At 31.7% G+C, this 19,636-nt stretch overlaps 3 protein-coding genes across 4 annotated transcripts; 2 read left to right on the top strand and 1 right to left on the bottom strand.

Annotated features, from left to right (window-relative positions):
* Window positions 1-5,979: 5,979 nt before the first annotated feature.
* LOC111305048 (epoxide hydrolase 3-like) lies at window positions 5,980-8,803 on the top strand. 2 transcript variants are annotated; one of them, XM_089750117.1, is made up of 4 exons: window positions 5,980-6,495; window positions 7,559-7,797; window positions 8,180-8,442; window positions 8,541-8,803. In XM_089750117.1, the coding sequence occupies exons 1-3, from the start codon at window positions 6,031-6,033 to the stop codon at window positions 8,424-8,426; spliced, it is 951 nt and encodes a 316-aa protein (XP_089606243.1). In that variant the 5' UTR covers window positions 5,980-6,030; the 3' UTR covers window positions 8,427-8,442; window positions 8,541-8,803. The 2 variants fall into 2 exon arrangements, with proteins under 2 accessions (XP_089606243.1, XP_089606242.1); XM_089750116.1 differs by having other exon boundaries at window positions 8,180-8,803.
* A 3,636-nt stretch (window positions 8,804-12,439) lies between these two features.
* On the top strand, window positions 12,440-14,960 carry LOC111305047 (epoxide hydrolase 2-like). Its single transcript, XM_022902214.2, has 3 exons — window positions 12,440-12,999; window positions 13,929-14,167; window positions 14,627-14,960. The coding sequence occupies exons 1-3, from the start codon at window positions 12,463-12,465 to the stop codon at window positions 14,871-14,873; spliced, it is 1,023 nt and encodes a 340-aa protein (XP_022757949.1). The 5' UTR covers window positions 12,440-12,462; the 3' UTR covers window positions 14,874-14,960.
* A 947-nt stretch (window positions 14,961-15,907) lies between these two features.
* LOC111305049 (large ribosomal subunit protein eL18y-like) lies at window positions 15,908-19,485 on the bottom strand. The gene is made up of 8 exons (XM_022902215.2): window positions 19,270-19,485; window positions 18,672-18,678; window positions 18,172-18,302; window positions 17,919-18,023; window positions 17,743-17,832; window positions 17,516-17,644; window positions 17,212-17,394; window positions 15,908-16,231 (listed from the first exon to the last, which is right to left on the bottom strand). The coding sequence occupies exons 1-8, from the start codon at window positions 19,483-19,485 to the stop codon at window positions 16,073-16,075; spliced, it is 1,020 nt and encodes a 339-aa protein (XP_022757950.2). The 3' UTR covers window positions 15,908-16,072.
* Between the last annotated feature and the right edge of the window lie 151 nt (window positions 19,486-19,636).

A 19,636-nucleotide genomic window follows, 5' to 3' on the forward strand; every position in this document is an offset into this window, starting at 1 on the left:
GCGCCGCGGGGGGGGGGGGGGGGGGGGGTTGTAAGGGGTTTACGGAGAGAAGAGGGAAAGGAAGAGGAAGGTTCCTATATGACGAGTGTGTTGGGTTTGGATTTCTTTTTTCTTCGATATTCGGTTCAATTTTGGCCTTAAGAGTAAAAATGGTAAGAAAAGTTGACGGGGTTTTTATTATTTTATCAGCTGCTGCAGGGGTCAGTCTAAGGCTTGAAGTTACGATAAGTTTTGTAAGTTTAGTACACCAAGTTTAATAAAAATTTTGAATAAATAAATTAATAAAATTTAATGTAAAAATTAATAATTATAAAAAATAATTAAAAATATTATTTATAATTTAAATTTAATTCATATTTATTCGATAATAAAATTTTTATCGATATTTTTATTATAAATATATATTTAATAAATATATTAAAAGTTTTAAAATTTTACATATTTAATTTATATGATAAAATCTTTTAATTTATTTATTTTTAATAAAATATTTCACAAATTCTAATTATAAAACTTCCTATAAATTTTTCCCAAACTTTAATTGTCTTTTGTGTTTGTTTTCTGTCTTCCACTCTTCTTTGTATGTTAACTGATTTATATCATGTCGTCAAAGCCCGGAAGATCAAGTGAATATACTTGTGGCCCGACTGCTGTACCTTTCTATTGGAAAAAAGTAGATTTTTTTAAAGTATATCATCTCAATTATGTAAAATTCATAAAATGTTTTATAAAATCTATACTTAAATAATGAATTTTTGCATATTTAATTTTTTCTAATTAAATAATTATAAAATTATAGTAAAAATTTTTCGGACTCACTCTAAGCTAACTAGTTACTAAAAATTTACTACCACTACTACTTTCTTTACTTTAACCAAAGAACTTTCTTCACCCATTTCTTGCTCTACATTTTTTCTTTCACTCTGTGGCATGTTTGAAATTCCAGAAATCAAGCTTTGCATCGACCTCGTTTGCAGGCCATACTGAGTGACTGCCTAGCCCTTACAAACTTTTTTGTACTGGTTGGAAGTTCATCTTTATTACAGGAAAGCAAGTAGTTTTGTTGATATTTTTGCGAGGTTCTTCATGATATTTTACTCTTTCCTGTAAATAAAAGAAAAGTAAATAACTATGACAAAGTCAGAGCATAGGCTGTAAAAAGCTGCCTACCTAGACACTTTTACCTTCTGCGTCTAATTATGGGGTCAAACGTTAAAATTTGTGCGACTGTGATAGCTCAAACTTGGCTAGAATTAGTGTCCAAATAATTTTAAAGTTCGGTGACGAATAACATCCATACTAAAGTCTACGTTGAAGCTAAATTCATGATATTAGTGTTGTCGCTTCTTACACGGTTGAAAGTTGAATCAAATTTTTAGAAGTCCTCCAATTTTAACAACGGATTAGGATGATAATAAGGATTAGATGGAACCATAACAACTGTTTTTGAGATCACTAGAGCTAAAAATAGTGGATTTGAATTTTAAAATTATATTTTATGTATTAATAGTATATTAATTTTATATATTATCAATAAATTATATATTGTATTATATAATTATTTAAATAATTTATAAAGTAAATATATAAAATTTTGATTTTTTATTTTTAATTAATAAAATAATATTATATAATATATCAATAATACATCAAATATAAATTTGTTAAATTTAGTGCTCTCGTTTAAAATATATAATAATAAAAAACAATATCATAAATGTGAAAACCAATGAATTAGATTTCATTTTAATTTTATTTAAAATGCCGTTGACATTATCTTGAGATAATAGATGCGAAATCAGAAAACCTATTTAAAATGCTATTGGCACGTTGGTACCTTTACATTTTGTCCAAATATTTTGTTTCCATATTAGTAATTCTTTGGGGCCAAGATTCTTTATTTAGTTTTAATTGATTGCATTTGCTTTATTTATAATTATTATTGGTATATGGTCATGTAATTTACACATGAATAAGTCATTAATATATTTAAATATGTTAAGTAACAAATTATTTTTTTATTTATATAAAAAATACTTTACCATAATAATAAGGTATTAAACGATAACTTTCACGAGAATATAGGTTAAAGAAATTCATTACATTTAAAACATGAAAAAAAAAAAACCACAGAACCTTCTTGGAGTGATTTTACTATCTCTATTATTTAAGTTGTTGAAAAACTAAATAATTTAATATTCAGTAATTATAAATAAAAATAAAGTTAATTTAGTTATTTACTACGATGATTTGAAATTTCATATTTTAATTTAAAAAAATGATAAAAGATAATATAAAAGTAAGGTCAAAGATTATGATTGAAAATGATTATATAAATCAACATAATATCACAATTAAATGATATATATAAATGCAATATCACTATAATTTTGCTTTTAAAATAATTAGTATAATAATGTATGAATTGGATTAAAAGTTAATTACTTAAAATCAATCAAAATAACTAATGAGTAGGATTATAATCAACCAGAATTGTTGATTAAAAATATAATTAATAAAAAATAAATTACAAATAATTTTATTTTTTCTTAACTTTCTAACAAAATAATCATATTTAAATCGTTAATAAAAATTATAATCATATTTAAATTGTTAATAAAAATTAAGTAGTTAAAACTATTAAGACTACAATTTTCTTTCAAACTCTTATTAATATTAATATATAAATTGGATTAGAACTTAACTAGTTAAATATAAGGTCGGGTAGATTGTTAATTGATCATAATTTATAAATATTAAATTAAAAATAATTTAAAATGACAAACAATATTTTAAAATATAATAAATAAAGATATGTATTTTCGTCAATTTAAAATTTTCTTCAAATTCGTGCTTTTATATATAATATAATAATAAAATTCTATAAAAATTAACTTCACACACACACACACACGTAATATATAAATTTTTAAAATTTTATTATAACTAAGTCTTTAAAATAAGAAAAGAGTTTGGAAAATGAATATTATAAGTAATTTGCCCGTTATTATAATTTGTTTTAGTTAGTTAATTCTTTGATTTATTGATAAAAGAAAAAATATAATTTAAAATTAAAGTTTTTATTCACTTATTTATTTAATTAGTAAAAATTCTTCAAAAGCTAGTGTTCAGCTTCAAATCGATAAAGTCATCAATAGTAGCATTAATTGGTGGTTAAATTCTTGACTACACCGTCACGTAACGATGTAACGGATGGATTAATACATTTAAAGCTGTAAAGAGCCAATCATGTATGTATATATATAAAGAGCACTTGAACCAATGGTCAAACAATTTACCTACCTCCAAAGCCATGATGCGTCGAGTCCAACTGCAAAAATACCGGTGGGTTTTATATCTTTCTTGCCGGGGAACAGGGCAGGAGAAGGCGAAAGGACATCAAGATGCTTGATTTGATGGCACGAAAAATTGTTTCTTTTGAATTTAGGCCAAGTATCAAAAATACTAAATTATTATACACTAGAAAGAAATTAATAGTGGGCCAGCGGATCTAAAAAAGGGAAATCAGAAAATGAAAGGTTAGGGACTTTGTTGTTCGAACTCGGAATAGTTTGATACATACAACACCGTATGAAACGACGAAAATGTACTTCAAACTGAATAATTTATGCCATTTCATCTTATCTTGCTTTCTGCTAGGGAACAAGATAAGCACTACCAAGAGTTCTGACCTCAATATCATGGCTTTGACAAGCGTTAGGTATATTTTCACCGTTTGGCAAGTGGAATAGGGAAATTCCCATCCTTTTTTTCCAGGGATCGCTACCTTTATTTTAGCTTATATAAATTCCTATCCCGGATAGTTTAGTTTTTACCGAAGTTCTTAATTAGAACCAGAAACAAATGACTCTACATATTCGTGCTTGTTGCCAACTAGTACGAAGGTTGATTGTAATTAAATCATAATAAAAGCAGTTAAACTTTATAAAAGGAGTTAAAACTTTTCTATCACTTGCCACAAATTTACTGTTGTCAAAATGAATTATTCTTTGATGAGAAAACTCCAATTTAACTTAAATGCATGGTTGTTAATTTTTAAAAATATTGAAAAGTTCAATTAGTTTCTATTCTTCACTCTCTTTCTTATATAGCATATTCTTTGGGTTTTGCTTTCAAGTTTCAACAATTAATACATTAAGAGTTCTTAAACAGGGTTCTATCAAGATGTAATACATTTTTTTAGGCACTCGATTTGTATTAAACACATACAATCAAAATTAATCAAAATTTTCTAGCGAATGTGAATTTTTTTAATATATTTATCAAACACAGTCTAGATAATTTTTTTTTTATTATTTTGGAATACAATTGGACTACTAAAGGAAAGAATACCAACCAAATACGAACTGATTAATACCGCCGGCCTTCTTAGCCCATCTTACACACTAGCTCTAATCTATTTTCTGGAGTAGTAAGGCCTGGTATGTGGTATCGAAGGATCCACGTAGACGACCCAAAACAGTGCCAATCAATTGCAGTTGAAACTTTTAGACCCAAACACGATTCATTAGCTATCATAAATTAAATTCCTTTTTTTTTTAAACAAAAATTATAGAAACTAAAAGAAAAAAAAAAAAAAAAGGGAAATGAAGCACACAGACAGAAAGAACATGTTCAACTGACATTTGGACGTTCAATTAAAAGGAAATGAAGAGAAAATGATATCTACATATAAAACATAATAACTAATTTCCAACTAACATTTCAATCCAAAAAGTTGCAGTAGTCAAATACAAATAACATTTTTTTACCCAATAATTCGAAAATAGAGAAGAAAACATTTCTCATTCATCTTTCGTCTCGCTACTCTAAAATTTTAAAGAGAGATAGGCATTTGTTTTTTAATTTTAATATTTAAAATTATCGAAATTAAATTTTAATAAATAAAATTTCTATGTGTTATTTAATTATTAACTTTATTCTCAACATTAACTATTATTAAACCCATCCCATCCCTGAGTTTAATGAAAAGACAATGATGCTTGAGTATAAAAGCCTTTAAAAGAGTTGGAGACTCTTAAACATTGAATTGAATTTCTTACGCACAAATTTATTTATTTATTTTTTACAACATAAGGAGTTATCGTCTTTAATTTAAGCCACAAAGAACAACCAATTTCCCAATCACATAACCTTTTAAAGGTTTGAGATTTTATGTTACATCAATTCCTTGCTCACCTCTCTTACATAATACTAGAACACAAGTCTAATTTGAACTATAATTTTAGCATCTGCATCTCAATGTTTAGAATTTACATAATTTTTGTTTATAAATGTTTCAATTGAGGATTGGAGAAAAAAAGACTGAAATAAAAAGAAAAACAGGTTAAAAAAAATCAATCTAAAAATGTATACTCAACTGTTAATATTTAAGTTTCAAAACTTAGTACTTATTTTAAATAAATATTGTTAATTCTACGAAAATTTACATGTTTCAAGCAATCATTGTTAGATAAAAGAAAAAAGCCTACTATTACTATTTCATTAAAGTCTTTAAAGATATTATCAATAGTTAAATTTGAATATTATAATGATATTATTTAAAAAATGAAAAAATATAAAAATAATTTTATATTTAAAATTTTTTAATCTTTTCATTTCCTTTTCTATTTACTCTAATTTCAAGTAATTTTCATTAAAGTCTTTAAAGACATTATCAATGATTAAATTTGAATATTATAATAGTATTATTTAAAAAATAATAAAAATATAAAAATAATTTTATATTTAAAATTTGTAATCTTTTAATTTCCTTACTATTTACTCTTATTTTCTTGGTTTTTTTTTTTTACCAAAGTTTCTGCTTCAGCTTTCCCTTATTCTACGTATTTCTGGTCCAACTCCTAAGTCCAAATCAAAAATGACAGGCAACCCAATGTTGAATCTCTTTAAGAAAATTCTGTTTCGTAAAAAGATAAGATTTCCACATTTAAGACCTAAGCAAGACGCATACTGGACAAGGCCAAACGCGGGGAACTGTCACCATAAAAAATTTGTCTGAAAGCGTACATGGAGAATATAGAGCACACCGTGGTGACCACCAACGGCATAAAGATGCACGTGACATCGGTTGGTTCAGGCCCTGTAATCCTTTTCTTGCACGGCTTTCCTGAGCTTTGGTACTCCTGGCGCCACCAGCTTCTTTCCCTGTCATCCCTTGGGTATCGTTGCGTGGCTCCCGATCTTCGTGGGTTCGGTGACACCGATTCTCCTTCCTCGGCGGATTCATACACTGTATTCCACATCGTGGGGGATCTCGTGGGCCTCCTCGACGCGCTCAACATTGACCGGGTGTTTTTGGTAGGACATGATTGGGGTGCGGTGATTGCTTGGTCTTTTTGCCAGTTCCGGCCTGATAGAGTCAAGTGTTTGGTCAACATGAGCGTGGCGTATCGGCCTAGGCACCCCAAGGTGAAGCCCGTGGAAGGGCTCGGGGCTTTGTTTGGTGACGATTATTATATTTGCAGGTTCCAGGTAATTGACTCAGTCACATGATTTTGAGTTACTTACCTGTTTTCTTTTCTCTGTTTAAAATTGTCATTCGGAATAACGATTTTATTGGGTAAAACGGCATCTGGGTTTAAGAGAATTTACTCTTTTAATGATTGTTAGATTAGTTGGGTGACTATATGTTTGCGCTGTTGAACTTTCTATTTGCAAATAGTTTTGAAGCCATCATCACGAACTACAATTATCCATTTATCATCTCTTTTTTTTGAAATATTATATATTCTTTGACTAGAGCGAGAAGAAAATAATTTGGTAATACATTGATTGTTTTGCATGAGAGAATTGCTTGAATTACTGGGGTTATTGACTTTCCGGGTAGTTGAGTAGCATCAATTATGTGATTTTGGAATAATTGGGTTTTCCTATCTGCTTTTGGTAATGGACTTTTAGCATTTAAGTTTCCTGCCTGAACGGCTCCACTTATTTTTGTGTTGGATTATAGGCCTCGTCTTAGCTTTTAAGATAACAAAATCCAGTGTCCCACTCCCACAACTACTAATATATATAAGAAGAGAAGCTCGGATTGTGGTTTGACTTTTGAATTTGATGATTTCTACATACTCATTTTTTCCATTCTAAACTTTTTTGTGCTGACAAATGGTTTCTGTGAGGTGTGATTAATGAAGGAAGCTGTAGTCATCTCTGCTGGATCCAGAAATAAGATTATGGTGAAGCTTAGACTACTGTGATACTGTCCACTGTCCAGTTTACCTCAACCGAGGATATGTCCCCACATTGTTTACATGATTGAGATCACATTTAGTATACATATTTTTCTTGTTACAATTGAAAGGAATTGCCGTCATCTTCTTCTGCTTCCTTACCCTTGTCCTTGGGAACAAATATTTTAAACATGATCGTTGTATTAGCTTGCTTCAATTTAAAAACATGGATATTGAAATACTTTATCTTAATAGGTTTAAGTTGTTTGATTCTCTGATGTTTACTTTTTTTCTTTTCTGTTATCTAAAACCCTTATATGTATTCAATTTTATTTTCATTGTATGTATTCTTCATCATGCTATAGGAACCTGGGGAGATTGAAGAAGACTTTGCTCAGATGGATACTGCAAAGCTTATAAAGAGATTTTTTGCATCTCGCAGTCCACGTCCAATTTGTATACCTAAAGAAATAGGGTTCAGAGGGTTGCCTGATCCTCCAGCCTTGCCCTCTTGGCTTTCAGAAGAAGACATCGATTACTTTGCTAGCAAATTTAATGAGAAGGGATTCACTGGAGGACTTAACTATTATCGAGCTTTGGATCTGTATGTACAAGTGTGCATGTTAATATTGTTGAACTCTCATTTCTATTCCATTTTTCTATTTCAGGAGGATTATTAGATAAACATGAAATTTGGAGCCTAGATGTTCAGTATAACACTTGGTGGAGCAGTTACTTGAAGATGATTTTGATTCATATCATTCAATGCATCTAGTTTCAATCTTGATATCACATACATAATAGACTATAATACTTATTTGAGCAGAGAACTTGATCCTTTCCACCAAATATTTCCTCTTGCTCTTCATTTTGGTTAGGCATTAGTAGACCCTGAGGACTTAATTCCTCAAAACTTGAAAAAACTGTTATCTATTGTGGGAGGGCTTCTTTGTATAGCCAAGCTAATTCAATCTTTCTTGCTGCAGAAACTGGGAACTGATGGCACCATGGACAGGACTGCAAATCAATGTACCAGTTAAATTCATCGTGGGGGACCTGGACATTACCTATCACATCCCTGGTGTTAAGGAATATATACACAATGGTGGCTTCAAGAAAGATGTGCCTTCCTTGCAGGAAGTAGTTGTCATGGAAGGAGTAGCACACTTTCTCAACCAAGAAAAACCCGAGGAGATTAGCACACACATTTATGACTTCATTAAGAAATTCTGATTTAATTTCTACTTTGGTACGTGATTTACCTTGAAGTTCTGACTCTAAAATAACGAATCACCCGCTTAATTGTATTTGATGCTTTCCTTGTTTTCTTTGTACTGGTGGAATTAGTATTGATGCAGTGCAGAGTGCTTTGTCGACGCTTATGGGACTCAAAGTTGGTTCTGGTTACATATAGGTAACCAGGGAGAATATAGAGGCTGAGGTAAAGGTCAAGCAAATAAGTCAGGCCTAGTCGAATATAGTTAGATGTTGAGTTCATTTGTCTGACGAACTTAAGCTTTTAATAATCTTCATCAAGCAACTTATTTCCAATTGAGACACTATTTAACATTACAAGGTTAAATATGAATTAGATTCACAGTTTGCTACTAGTTTCAGCTATCTCTTTTATCGTAATGAACTAGAACTCAGTTATGCGCGAGCAACCTGTTTCATTTATTAGGTAATAACTGATTAGGTGTAGGAATTGCTCAGGCTGTCACCTGTACACTACAACAGTATCCATTATCGCCAGAGCATAAAATCTCAAATTTGTTCCCATTTCAACGATACAACGCTTCACATAACTGCTATTGACTACAAATTATTCAGATCTTAAAAGTCCCACTCAGTGCCGTGTATTTTTAATCTAAACAATCTACATTCTCAGTTTTCTGCAAAGGTCTTTCATGAAACATACCTTTATGAAGCTAAGAAAGTCTTGGACTTAAATCCAGAAGATAGGGGAATAATAGCTACATTTTATTTACAAGAAGACACGTAACAATTAACATGCCGGGTCTAGCCAAAATATCAAGTCTCACTTAAGATGGTTAACCAATGATGACATTAAGAACAAAACAACTTGAAAAAGACTTGCGAAACATCTAGATTCCAAGGGCAAACAATGCGATGCCGAATGCTGATGGACATATCAGCTAATCCTTGCATGATTCGGTATGGAACAACATTAATCTCTTTGATATTTAATTCTGCAATGGCTAGTGGCAACCCGTAAATCCTCCATGGAGATCCAAACAAAAAACATGTTCAATCACTCTAAAATTTCCTTGATAAACAAAACTACAAAAGATTCCCAACTATATTAATGTTCCATGGAAGAGAGAAAACAGGAAAGAAGAAAAAAAAACTGAAAATCCTCATTTTCACGATGATAGCTTGATAAGTAATTTTCTTCCAGGACAGTTGCAAACTCAAACCCTGAAGCCTTTGCTGTTCCTTCCTCCTCTAGCCTTCTCAAATTTCCTTCCCTTTGACCGCACATAGGGCTTGGTGTGACTGTGAGGCACACCAGGAGCTGGTCCAAAGTGCTTCACAGCCTCACAAGCATTCTTTGGACCTCGGAGGGGAACGTGCAGATTAAGATTTTCAGCATAGAATTTGAGTCAATTTTCACCATTCCACAATGTTGATCAGCTATTCCTTTTGTCAAACCCCTAATCATAACGTCAACATAAAGAGAAAAAGGGGAATGATATGTAAGATGATTATTCTTCAACATATGAAAGCTGTTGTGGTTTGTTTTATTCTTCTACATATTCGTGCTTGTTGCCAACTCGGACGAAAGTTGATTGGACTTAAACCATAATAAAAGGAGTTAAAAATTTTTCTATCACTTGCCACAAATTTACTTTTGTCAAAATGAACTAATTCTTTGATGAGAAAACTCCAATTTAATTTAAACGCATGGTTGTTAATTTTAAAAATATTGAAAAATTCAATTAGTTTCTATTCTTCACTCTCTTTCTTATATAGGTATATTCTTTGGGTTTTGCTGTCAAGTTTGAACAATTAGTACATTAAAGGTTATTTAACACTTGATTTGTATTAAACACATACAATCAAAATTAATCAAATTTTCTAATCTATTTTTAATATATTTATCAAACACAGTCACGATAAGTTTTTTATTATTATTATTATTTTGAGTAAGGGTGTAATTGAGTTAAGTCAAACCGATACAATGAGAGGCTTGAACTCGACCTCGATTCTCAACTCGCGACTCAATACTTGGTTTGAACTCTATCGATTTTTATTTTTTTAGCTCAAGCTTGATTTGTGATCGAAATCGAGCTATTCAATTAAGCTCGATTAATATGTAAAAATAAGTTCGATTCTTATATTCAACAAGAGCTTGATTATTTGTGCTCGAACTTGAGTTCGAATTTGAGATATTTTATTAATTAAAATAATAAAAAAATTTAAATATAAAAATTCGATTAGACTCGCGAGTTACTCGAATTTGATATAAAAATATTTAAATTTGACTCGATCAATGAGTTGAGTTACTTGAGTTTAAACTCGATTCGATATCGAGTTGAATTCAAATTTTATTCGAATTGAACTCGAGTAATTTATGAAAATTAATATATCATTTATATCTCTAATTTTGAGGATATTTGAGTTACTGAAGGAAAGTATACCAACCAAAGACAAGTTAGTTAATACCGCTGGCCTTCTTAGCTCAGCCTACTCATTAACTCTAATCTATTTTCTGGTGTAGCTAGGCCTGGTTTATGATATCGGAGGATCCACGAAGACGACCCAAAACTGTGCCAATCAATTGCTGTTGGACCCTATAGACCCAAACATGGTTCATTAGCTATCCTAAATTAAATTACCTTTTTTTAACAAAAATTATAAAAAAAAAAAGGGGAATGGGGCGCATAGAAAGAACATGTTCAACTGACAATTAGACGTTCAATTAAAGAGAAAATGATATCTACATATAAAACATAATAACAAATCCCCAACTAAAATATCAATCCAAAAAGCTGAAGTAGTCAAATACAAATGACATTTTCTTGCCCAATTATTCAAAAGAAAGAAGAAAACATTCATCTTTCTTCCGACTACTCTTAAAATTATAATGATATAGGCATTTTATTTTTTTTATATATATTTAAAATTATCAAAATTAAATTTTAATAAATAAAGTTTAATTATGAACTTTAATCTCACCATTAACTATTATTAAATCCATCCCCGAGTTGAATGAAAAGATAATGATGCTTGAATATAAAAGCCTTTAAAAGAGTTAAACTCTTAAATATTGAATTGAATTTCTCACTCACATTTTTATTTTTTTATAATACAAGAAAAAATGGTCCCTGAATTTAAGCCAAAAAAAACAACCAATTTTCCAATGACATAGCCTTTTAAAGTGTCGAGATTTTATGGCACATCAATTCCTTACCTTTCTTATATAATACCAGAACACAAGTCTAATTTCACCTCTAATCTCAGCATCAGCATGTTATTGTTTAGAATTTACATAATTTTTTTTTATAAATGTTTCAATTGAGGATTGAAGAAACAAAGACTGAAATAAAAAGAAAAACAGGTTAAAAAAATCAGTCTAAAATTTATACTCAACTGTTAGTATTTAAGTTTTAAAACTAATATCATTGTACTAATTTTAAATAACTATTGTTAATTCTATTCAAATGTACATATTTCAAACAATAATTATTAGATAAAAGAGCTTACTATTATTGTTTCATTAAAGCCTTTAAAAACACATTAATGGTTAAATTTGAATATTATAATAATATTATTTAAAAGTAATAAAATATAATAAAACATAAAAATTATTTTATATTTAAAATTTTTTAATTTTTCATTTATTTTCTATTTATTCTAATCTGAAGTAATTAAAAATGAAAGCTTTAGAAAAAAAAAAGGAAAATATACTCTATTTCCTTTTATTTCTTTTATTAATATGTAAATGATAAACCAAACAGAAATAAAATTTCCTTATTTTCCGTACTTTCCTTTTTCTCACATCCCCTCGATTCACATTGGTATTTCGTTGCGAACACTCAACAGTATCAAATTTTGGATTTTCCTTCTTCTTTTGGTATCTTTTATTTGCTTGGTTTTTCTACCTAAGTTTCTGATTCAGCTTGCCTTTTTCTGCGTATTTTGGTTCCACCCCTAAGTCCAAACCAAAAATGACAGGCAACCCAACGTAGAATATCTTTAAGAAAATTCTGTTTCATAAACAGACAAGACTTTATATTTAAGACCAATGCTATACCCCATACGGGAAACGGCCAAACTCGGGGAACTCTCACTACAAAAAATTTGTCTGAAAGCGAACATGGAGAAGATAGAGCACACCATCGTGACCACCAACGGCATAAAGATGCACGTGGCATCCGTTGGTTCAGGTCCTGTTATCCTTTTCTTGCACGGCTTTCCTGAGCTTTGGTACTCCTGGCGCCACCAGCTTCTTTCCCTGTCATGCCTTGGGTATCGTTGCATGGCTCCCGATCTTCGTGGGTTTGGTGACACGGATTCTCCTCCCTCGGCGGATTCATACACCATATTCCACATCGTGGGGGATCTCGTAGGCCTCCTCGACTCGCTCGACATTGACCGCGTGTTTTTGGTGGGACATGATTGGGGTGCGGTGATTGCTTGGTATTTTTGCCAGTTTCGGCCTGATAGAGTCAAATGTTTGGTCAACATGAGCGTGGCGTATCAGCCTAGGCACCCCAAGGTGAAGACCGTGGAAGGGTTCAGGGCTTTGTTTGGTGACGATTATTATATTTGCAGGTTCCAGGTAATTTATTCAGCCACATGATTTTGAGTTACTTTCATGGTTTCTCTTCTCCGTTCAGAATTGTCATTCGGAATAACGATTTTATTGGATAAAACTGCATCTGGGTTTAAGAAAATTTAGTCGTTTAATGATCGTTAGATTAGTTGGGTGACTATATATTTGCATTGTTGAACTTTCTACTTGCAAGTAGTTCTGAAGCCATTATCACAAACTACAATTATCCATTTCCCCTCTCTTCTTTTTTTTTTTTTGTTTTAAAAAAATCCTTTGACTAGAGCGAGAAGAAAATAATTTGGTAATACATTGATTGTTTTGCATGAGAGAATTGCTTGAATTACTGGGGTTATTGACTTTTCTGGTAGTTGAGTAGCATCAATTATGTGAATTTGGAATAATCGGGTTCCCCTATCTGTTTTTGGTAATGGACTTTCAGCATTTAAGTTTCATGCCTGAGCGGCTCCACTTATTTTTGTCTTGGATTATGGGCCTCGTCTTAACTTTTAAGATAACAAAATCCAGTGTCCCACTCCCACAACGACTAATATATAAGAGAAACTCGGGTAGTGGGTTGACTTTTGAATTTGGTGATTTCTACGTACTCATATTTTCCATTCGAAACTTTTTTGTGCGGACAAATGGTTTCTTTGAGGTGTGATTAATGAAGGAAGCTATAGTCATCTCTGCTGGATCCAGCAACAAGATTATAGTGAAGCTTAGACTATTGTCCGCTGTCCAGTTTACCTCAACCGAGGATATGTCCCCACGATTGTTTACATGATTGAGACCACATTTAGTATACATATTTTTCTTGTTACAGCGAAAGGAATTGCTTGATACTCTGATGTTTACATTTCTTCTTTTCTATTATCTGAAGTCCTCATATCTATTCAATTTTATTTTCATTTTATGTATTCTTCATTATGCTATAGGAGCCTGGGGTGATCGAAGAAGACTTTGCTCAGATGGATACTGCAAAGCTTATGAAGAAAATTCTTACATCTCGCTGTCCACGTCCACCTTGTATACCTAAAGAAATAGGGGTCAGAGGGTTGCCTGATCCTCCAGCCTTGCCCTCTTGGCTTTCAGAAGAAGACATCAATTACTTTGCTAGCAAATTTAATGAGAAGGGATTCACTGGAGGACTTAACTATTATCGAGCTTTAGATCTGTATGTACAAGTGTGCATGTTAATGTTGTTGAACTCTCATTTCTATTCCATTTTTCTATTTCAGGAGGATTATTAGATAAACATGAAATTTGGAGCCTAGATGTTCAGTATAACACTTGGTGGAGCAGTTACTTAAGATGATTTTGATTCATATCATTCAACACATCTAGTTTCAATCTTGATATCACATACATAACAGACTATAATACTTGAAGATGATTTTGATTCATATCATTCAACACATCTAGTTTCAATCTTGATATCACATACATAACAGACTATAATACTCATTTGAGCAGAGAACTTGATACTTTCCACCAAATATTTCCCCTCGCTCTTCATTTTGGTTAGGCATTAGTAGACCCTGAGGACTTAATTCCTCAAAAACTTGAAAAAACTGTATCAATTGTGGGAGGGCTTTTTTGTGTAGCCAAGCTAATTCAATCTTTCTTGTTGCAGAAGTTGGGAACTGATGGCACCATGGACTGGATTACAAATCAATGTACCAGTTAAATTCATCGTGGGGGACCTGGACATTACCTATCACATCCCTGGTGTCAAGGAATATATACACAATGGTGGCTTCAAGAAAGATGTGCCTTTCTTGCAGGAAGTAGTTGTCATGGAAGGAGTAGCACACTTTCTCAACCAAGAAAAACCTGAGGAGATTAGCACACACATTTATGACTTCATTAAGAAATTCTGATTAATGTCTACTTTGGAATGTGATTTACCTTGAAGTTCTGACTCTAAAATAACGAATAAGAGGATGCGATGCACCTGCTTAATTGTATTTGATGCTTTCCTTGTTTTCTTCCTACTGGTGGAATTAGTATTGATGCAGTGCAGACTGCTTTGTTTATCTTTATGGAACTCGGGTTTGGAAATTGACTTCTAAAAAATATTTTTAAAAAAATATTTAATTTTTTGAAAAATATATTTTATATTATTTGAATAAGTTAATAAAAAATGTTTTGTGCGTTTGGATGTTTTTTAAAATTTTTATTTATTTTTTAAATAATATTAATATAATTGTTAAAATATTAAAATATATTTATTATTAAAGTGTATTAAAATTATTTGTTATTACAATTATTAATATTTAAAATTAATTATATTTTAATAATAATATTTAATATTAAAATATTATATGAATAACCGATTAGGCATAGGAATTGCTTATGCCTGTCTCCTGTATACTACTATAGTATCCATGAACGCCAGACCATAAAATCTCAAATTTCAATTATACAACGCCAGGCAAGTAACTGCTATTGACTTCAAATTATTTAAATCTTAAAAAGTCCCACTAAGAGCCGTGTATTTTTAATCTAAACAATCTGAACTCTCAGTTTTCTGCAAACGCGTTTCTTGAAACATACCTTTATGAAGCTAAGAAAGTCTTGGACTTGAATCCAGTGGACAGGGGAATGACAGCAACATTTTACTTACAAGACGACAAGTAACAATTAGCATACCGGGTCGAGCCGAAATTATCTTGTCTTACTTCAGATGGTTAACCATTGGTGACACTGGGACCAAAACAACTTGAAAAATACTTGCAAGACATCTAGAATCTAAGCGTCCGAGGGCAAACAATGCGATGCCGAATGCCGATGGACATATCAGCTAATCCTTGCATTATTTGGTATGGAACAACAAAAATCTCTTTGATATTTAATTCTGTAATGGCAAGTGGCAACCCATAAATCATCCATAGAGTTCCAAACAAAAGAAAAAAGAAAGTTCAATCACTAAAATTTCCTTGATAAACAAAACTAAAAAAGATTCCCAAATATAATAATGTTCCATGGAAGAGAAATAACAGGAAAGAAAAAAAACTGAAAATCCCCATTTTCATGATGATAGGTTGATAAGAAATTTTCTTCGAGGACAGTTGCAAGCTCAAACCCTGAAGCCTTTGCTGTTCCTTCTTCCTCTAGCCCTCTCAAATTTCCTTCCCTTTGACCGCACATAGGGCTTGGTGTGACTGTGAGGCACACCAGGAGCTGGTCCGAAGTGCTTCACAGCCTCACGAGCATTCTTTGGACCTCGGAGGAGAACCTGCAGATTAAGATTTTCGGCATATAATTTGAGTCAATTTTCACCATTCCACAATGTTGATCAGTACCCAAAAGCAATTCCTTTTGTCAAACCCCTAATCATAATATCAACAGAAAGAGAAAAAGGGGAATGATAAGTAAGATAGAAATAATTTAATAGGTACTCTTCAATAATCAGATGTATTTCATAAAGGTAGGTGGATTTTGGATTGCATAAATAAGAATATTCTGAAATGGTTCTTTAAGAATTCTAATTACCATGCCCTAGTTAGAAAGTCTAAAACACTTGAGAATGGTGTGCAGAAGAAAAGGTCCCAGGTTTAGTTCCATATTCTTCAGTTTTACCAAGTATATTTAAACAGTAAGCCCTTACAACCGAAGTATCAAAGAGTTCAAAAATATGGATGTCATAACAAATGACAAAAGCGATAAATAAATAACAGTTGTTATAGCATATGCTTTTGCAGTTCCTGTTACCCTAACACTCAAACCTAAGTCTATTTTGGTTAGTGTTAACTTGATTTATAAAACAGGAAAAAATGGTATCAGGAGAAGATCCCTTCTACATGAGTAAAAAGAAAACAGCAATCAATCGAAGATTTATATTATCCCAAGTCCCAACAGCTAATGATACAATTTACATATCATTACCCCTCAAGTGCAATATGAATCATGAAAATCATACATGAAGAGAGAAGGGGAAAGGCTGTTTATGTTTTCTCTTTAACTCAGATGCCAAATCCCGAAAACTTTGTCAATTTGAGCCATTAGAACATTGCCACTTCATACAGTTTACACTAGCAGGTTTTATACCTTTCCTACCAAAAATAATTAAACAGACATTCCAAAGCTAGCAAAAACAAACCAACCATTCCAACCCAAAACCTGATTTTTTTTTTTTTTTTGTAGTTTCTAAATGACTCAGTATACAATTGCACCATGCAGACAACTTAAGTAAAAGATTTGTATCATAAAGCCTACCGTGTTCTGTCCAAGAGGTGCTCTAAGAGCAAGCTGGTCAAATGTTAAACATTCGCCACCAGCTTTCTCGATCCTTGCCCTCGCTGTCTCAGTGAACCTTAGTGCAGTAACCTTCAGTGCCGGAACTTCATACACACGAATGTCATCGGTGACAGTCCCAACTACCACAGCAATCTTATCCTCCTGGTGGATCAAAGCAATAACAAAATCAATCACTCATCACATAAATCATTTCAATCAAAATTTCCAACCAAAAATATTAGAAAATCTAAGAAAATAAATTGGAAATAAGTAAAAAATCTACCTTGCCCTTCATGAATTGAATCAATCTGGAGAGAGACAAAGGAGGCTTGTTGACTTTACTCATAAAGAGTCGCTTCAAAATCACTGCATTGAATTTGCTTCCAGTTCTTCTCACCAGAAATCGGTAAAGCTGACCATGGATCCAAACACATTTAAAAACAATCAAATTTCCTTCATTAAACATAAAAGAAAAAAAAAAGCAAGGAATCGACAGGGAAAGAGCGGGACCTTGACAAGGAGCTTGAGGTAGATATCATCGGACTTGGGAGCAGTTCTCTTTGACTTCTTGCTCTTGCCGCCGGCTACCAAGTCGATACCCTGAAATTGCAACAAAATAAAATGTTAAAAAAAGAGAGAAATGGTAGCAGCGGTTTGTGTTAGGGTTTTGGAAAGGAAGGGGATACCATTGCTGGTGAAACTGGTACTGCTGCTTTGGAAAGGGGAAGGGGAGGCGCTGCTGAGTGAGGGAAGAGGCCTTGAGACGAAGACGAAGCTAGGTTTTCAGAGATCTTGTTTTTATTTTGTTAGGGAAAAAAAGGGTGAAATTCGGTTTGTTGTTGAGATGCATTGATTTCAACGCTACTCACATTTTTTTGGCCGTTGATCACATGATGATCCGCTAATTCTGATGATACTTCATTGGCGGGTCCAGCCCACCTGATAAACTGGTCTTATTGGGTTAACATTGGATCGCTCCGTGGACAAAAAAACAGATCTAAAATGCACATGAAGAGAATTGAGCTTGAAGCACCGAGGCCCATTTTTAAATTTACTTTGCACCGTTTCATCTGTTTTATAATATGTTGCTAATAAATACAGAGAGTAAGAGATCCACTTAATTTATACTAGCGTAAGTTTTATATTTTTTATTTTCAAATTAAAATTTAATTTATGATTAATTTGAATCAATATAATATTTTTAATTTTAGCAATTTTAATCCAAAAATTAAAAAATTTGTAAGAATTATACTAACATATATCAACATCTTGATTAATTTCCACATTTTCCAATCATTCTCGAGACCCAAACTCTCCCTCTTAATTAATGTATAACATGCTTTTATTGCATACTAAGTTGTTAAGTTAAGCACCACCAACTAATATCTGATTTAAATGCTTGTGCAAATGCATAATCATTTACTCACATTATTCCATACGTAACACCTGCAGGAGAGTGAGGAGCAGTAAGCAAAAGTATGAGATTAATAGTCTATTTGGGTTAACAATAAAATTGATTTTGGTGAAATTAAAAATAATTATAAATACGAGATTAATTATTGTAGCTGATAGATTATAATTAACAGTAAAAATGTGTTTGGATGTAAAAATAATAACAGCCGGGAGATGAATTTTAATGAAAAAATAATTATTAAAGATATTGATTATAAATTGTATGTAATAAATATATTAACTTACTTAATATTTTAAAATTAATAAATTATTTAAAAATATTAAATTGTTTTTAAACCAAATAATATTTTTAATAAATAATTAAAATATGTATTAGTTTATTATATAATAAAATGCATTTATTAATTATTTTTTTGTATAATAACAAATTTTATTTTATATCAAATTAACAAAAATGACTTTATACTTTTTAAATAAAAATGAAAAATGAAAAATGAAGGAAAAAAAAAAATTGGGATGATGATAAACTGGAGTTGCAAATTCCAGTGGATAATCGGTAAAAACAGAACGTACCATTTGAATGTTAAAATCACTTTTAACACTTCTTTTTTATAACAAACGCACCGCAGCTGAGGGTGTTGTACATTCCAAACGAAGCCATAAATGTGGTCGTCCGCGACATGGCAGCTTTGCTTCGCTCTTTTTGTCGTATGCACATGTATATTCACCTCTTTCTTCTGTGTTAAATACTGAAATGCTCGAGATCAAGGGAAGAAGAACTTGACGTGTTGATTTACTAAATTTGCAAATGGGGTCGCAATCTTTCATTTCAACTACCATAAAACCGTGCACCAGATTGAGCTTGATCTGTACAGTTTGCTCTGACTGCGACTGACTTGGAGCTTAAGAGCCTGCTTTTTTATTATAGTACAATTGATGACCATTCCATTCGTTGTCAACTTCAATTTTAGTTTTATCTTTCTAGTAATCT

Source organism: Durio zibethinus, chromosome 21 (genome assembly GCF_047325235.1).
Source record: "Durio zibethinus cultivar Kanyao isolate XHJ-2024 chromosome 21, ASM4732523v1, whole genome shotgun sequence".
Classification (NCBI taxonomy): domain Eukaryota; kingdom Viridiplantae; phylum Streptophyta; class Magnoliopsida; order Malvales; family Malvaceae; genus Durio; species Durio zibethinus.

Coding starts and splice junctions, on each gene's coding strand:
- LOC111305047 (XM_022902214.2), top strand. CDS start 12,463: ATGCTATACCCCATACGGGAAACGGCCAAACTCGGGGAACTCTCACTA. Junction 13,000..13,928: donor ATTATATTTGCAGGTTCCAG/GTAATTTATTCA, acceptor ATTATGCTATAG/GAGCCTGGGGTGATCGAAGA. Junction 14,168..14,626: donor TATTATCGAGCTTTAGATCT/GTATGTACAAGT, acceptor TTCTTGTTGCAG/AAGTTGGGAACTGATGGCAC.
- LOC111305048 (XM_089750116.1), top strand. CDS start 6,031: ATGGAGAATATAGAGCACACCGTGGTGACCACCAACGGCATAAAGATG. Junction 6,496..7,558: donor ATTATATTTGCAGGTTCCAG/GTAATTGACTCA, acceptor ATCATGCTATAG/GAACCTGGGGAGATTGAAGA. Junction 7,798..8,179: donor TATTATCGAGCTTTGGATCT/GTATGTACAAGT, acceptor TTCTTGCTGCAG/AAACTGGGAACTGATGGCAC.
- LOC111305049 (XM_022902215.2), bottom strand. CDS start 19,485: ATGGTAGTTGAAATGAAAGATTGCGACCCCATTTGCAAATTTAGTAAA. Junction 17,395..17,515: donor TTCAATTCATGAAGGGCAAG/GTAGATTTTTTA, acceptor TTGATCCACCAG/GAGGATAAGATTGCTGTGGT. Junction 16,232..17,211: donor CACCTCTTGGACAGAACACG/GTAGGCTTTATG, acceptor CTTAATCTGCAG/GTTCTCCTCCGAGGTCCAAA.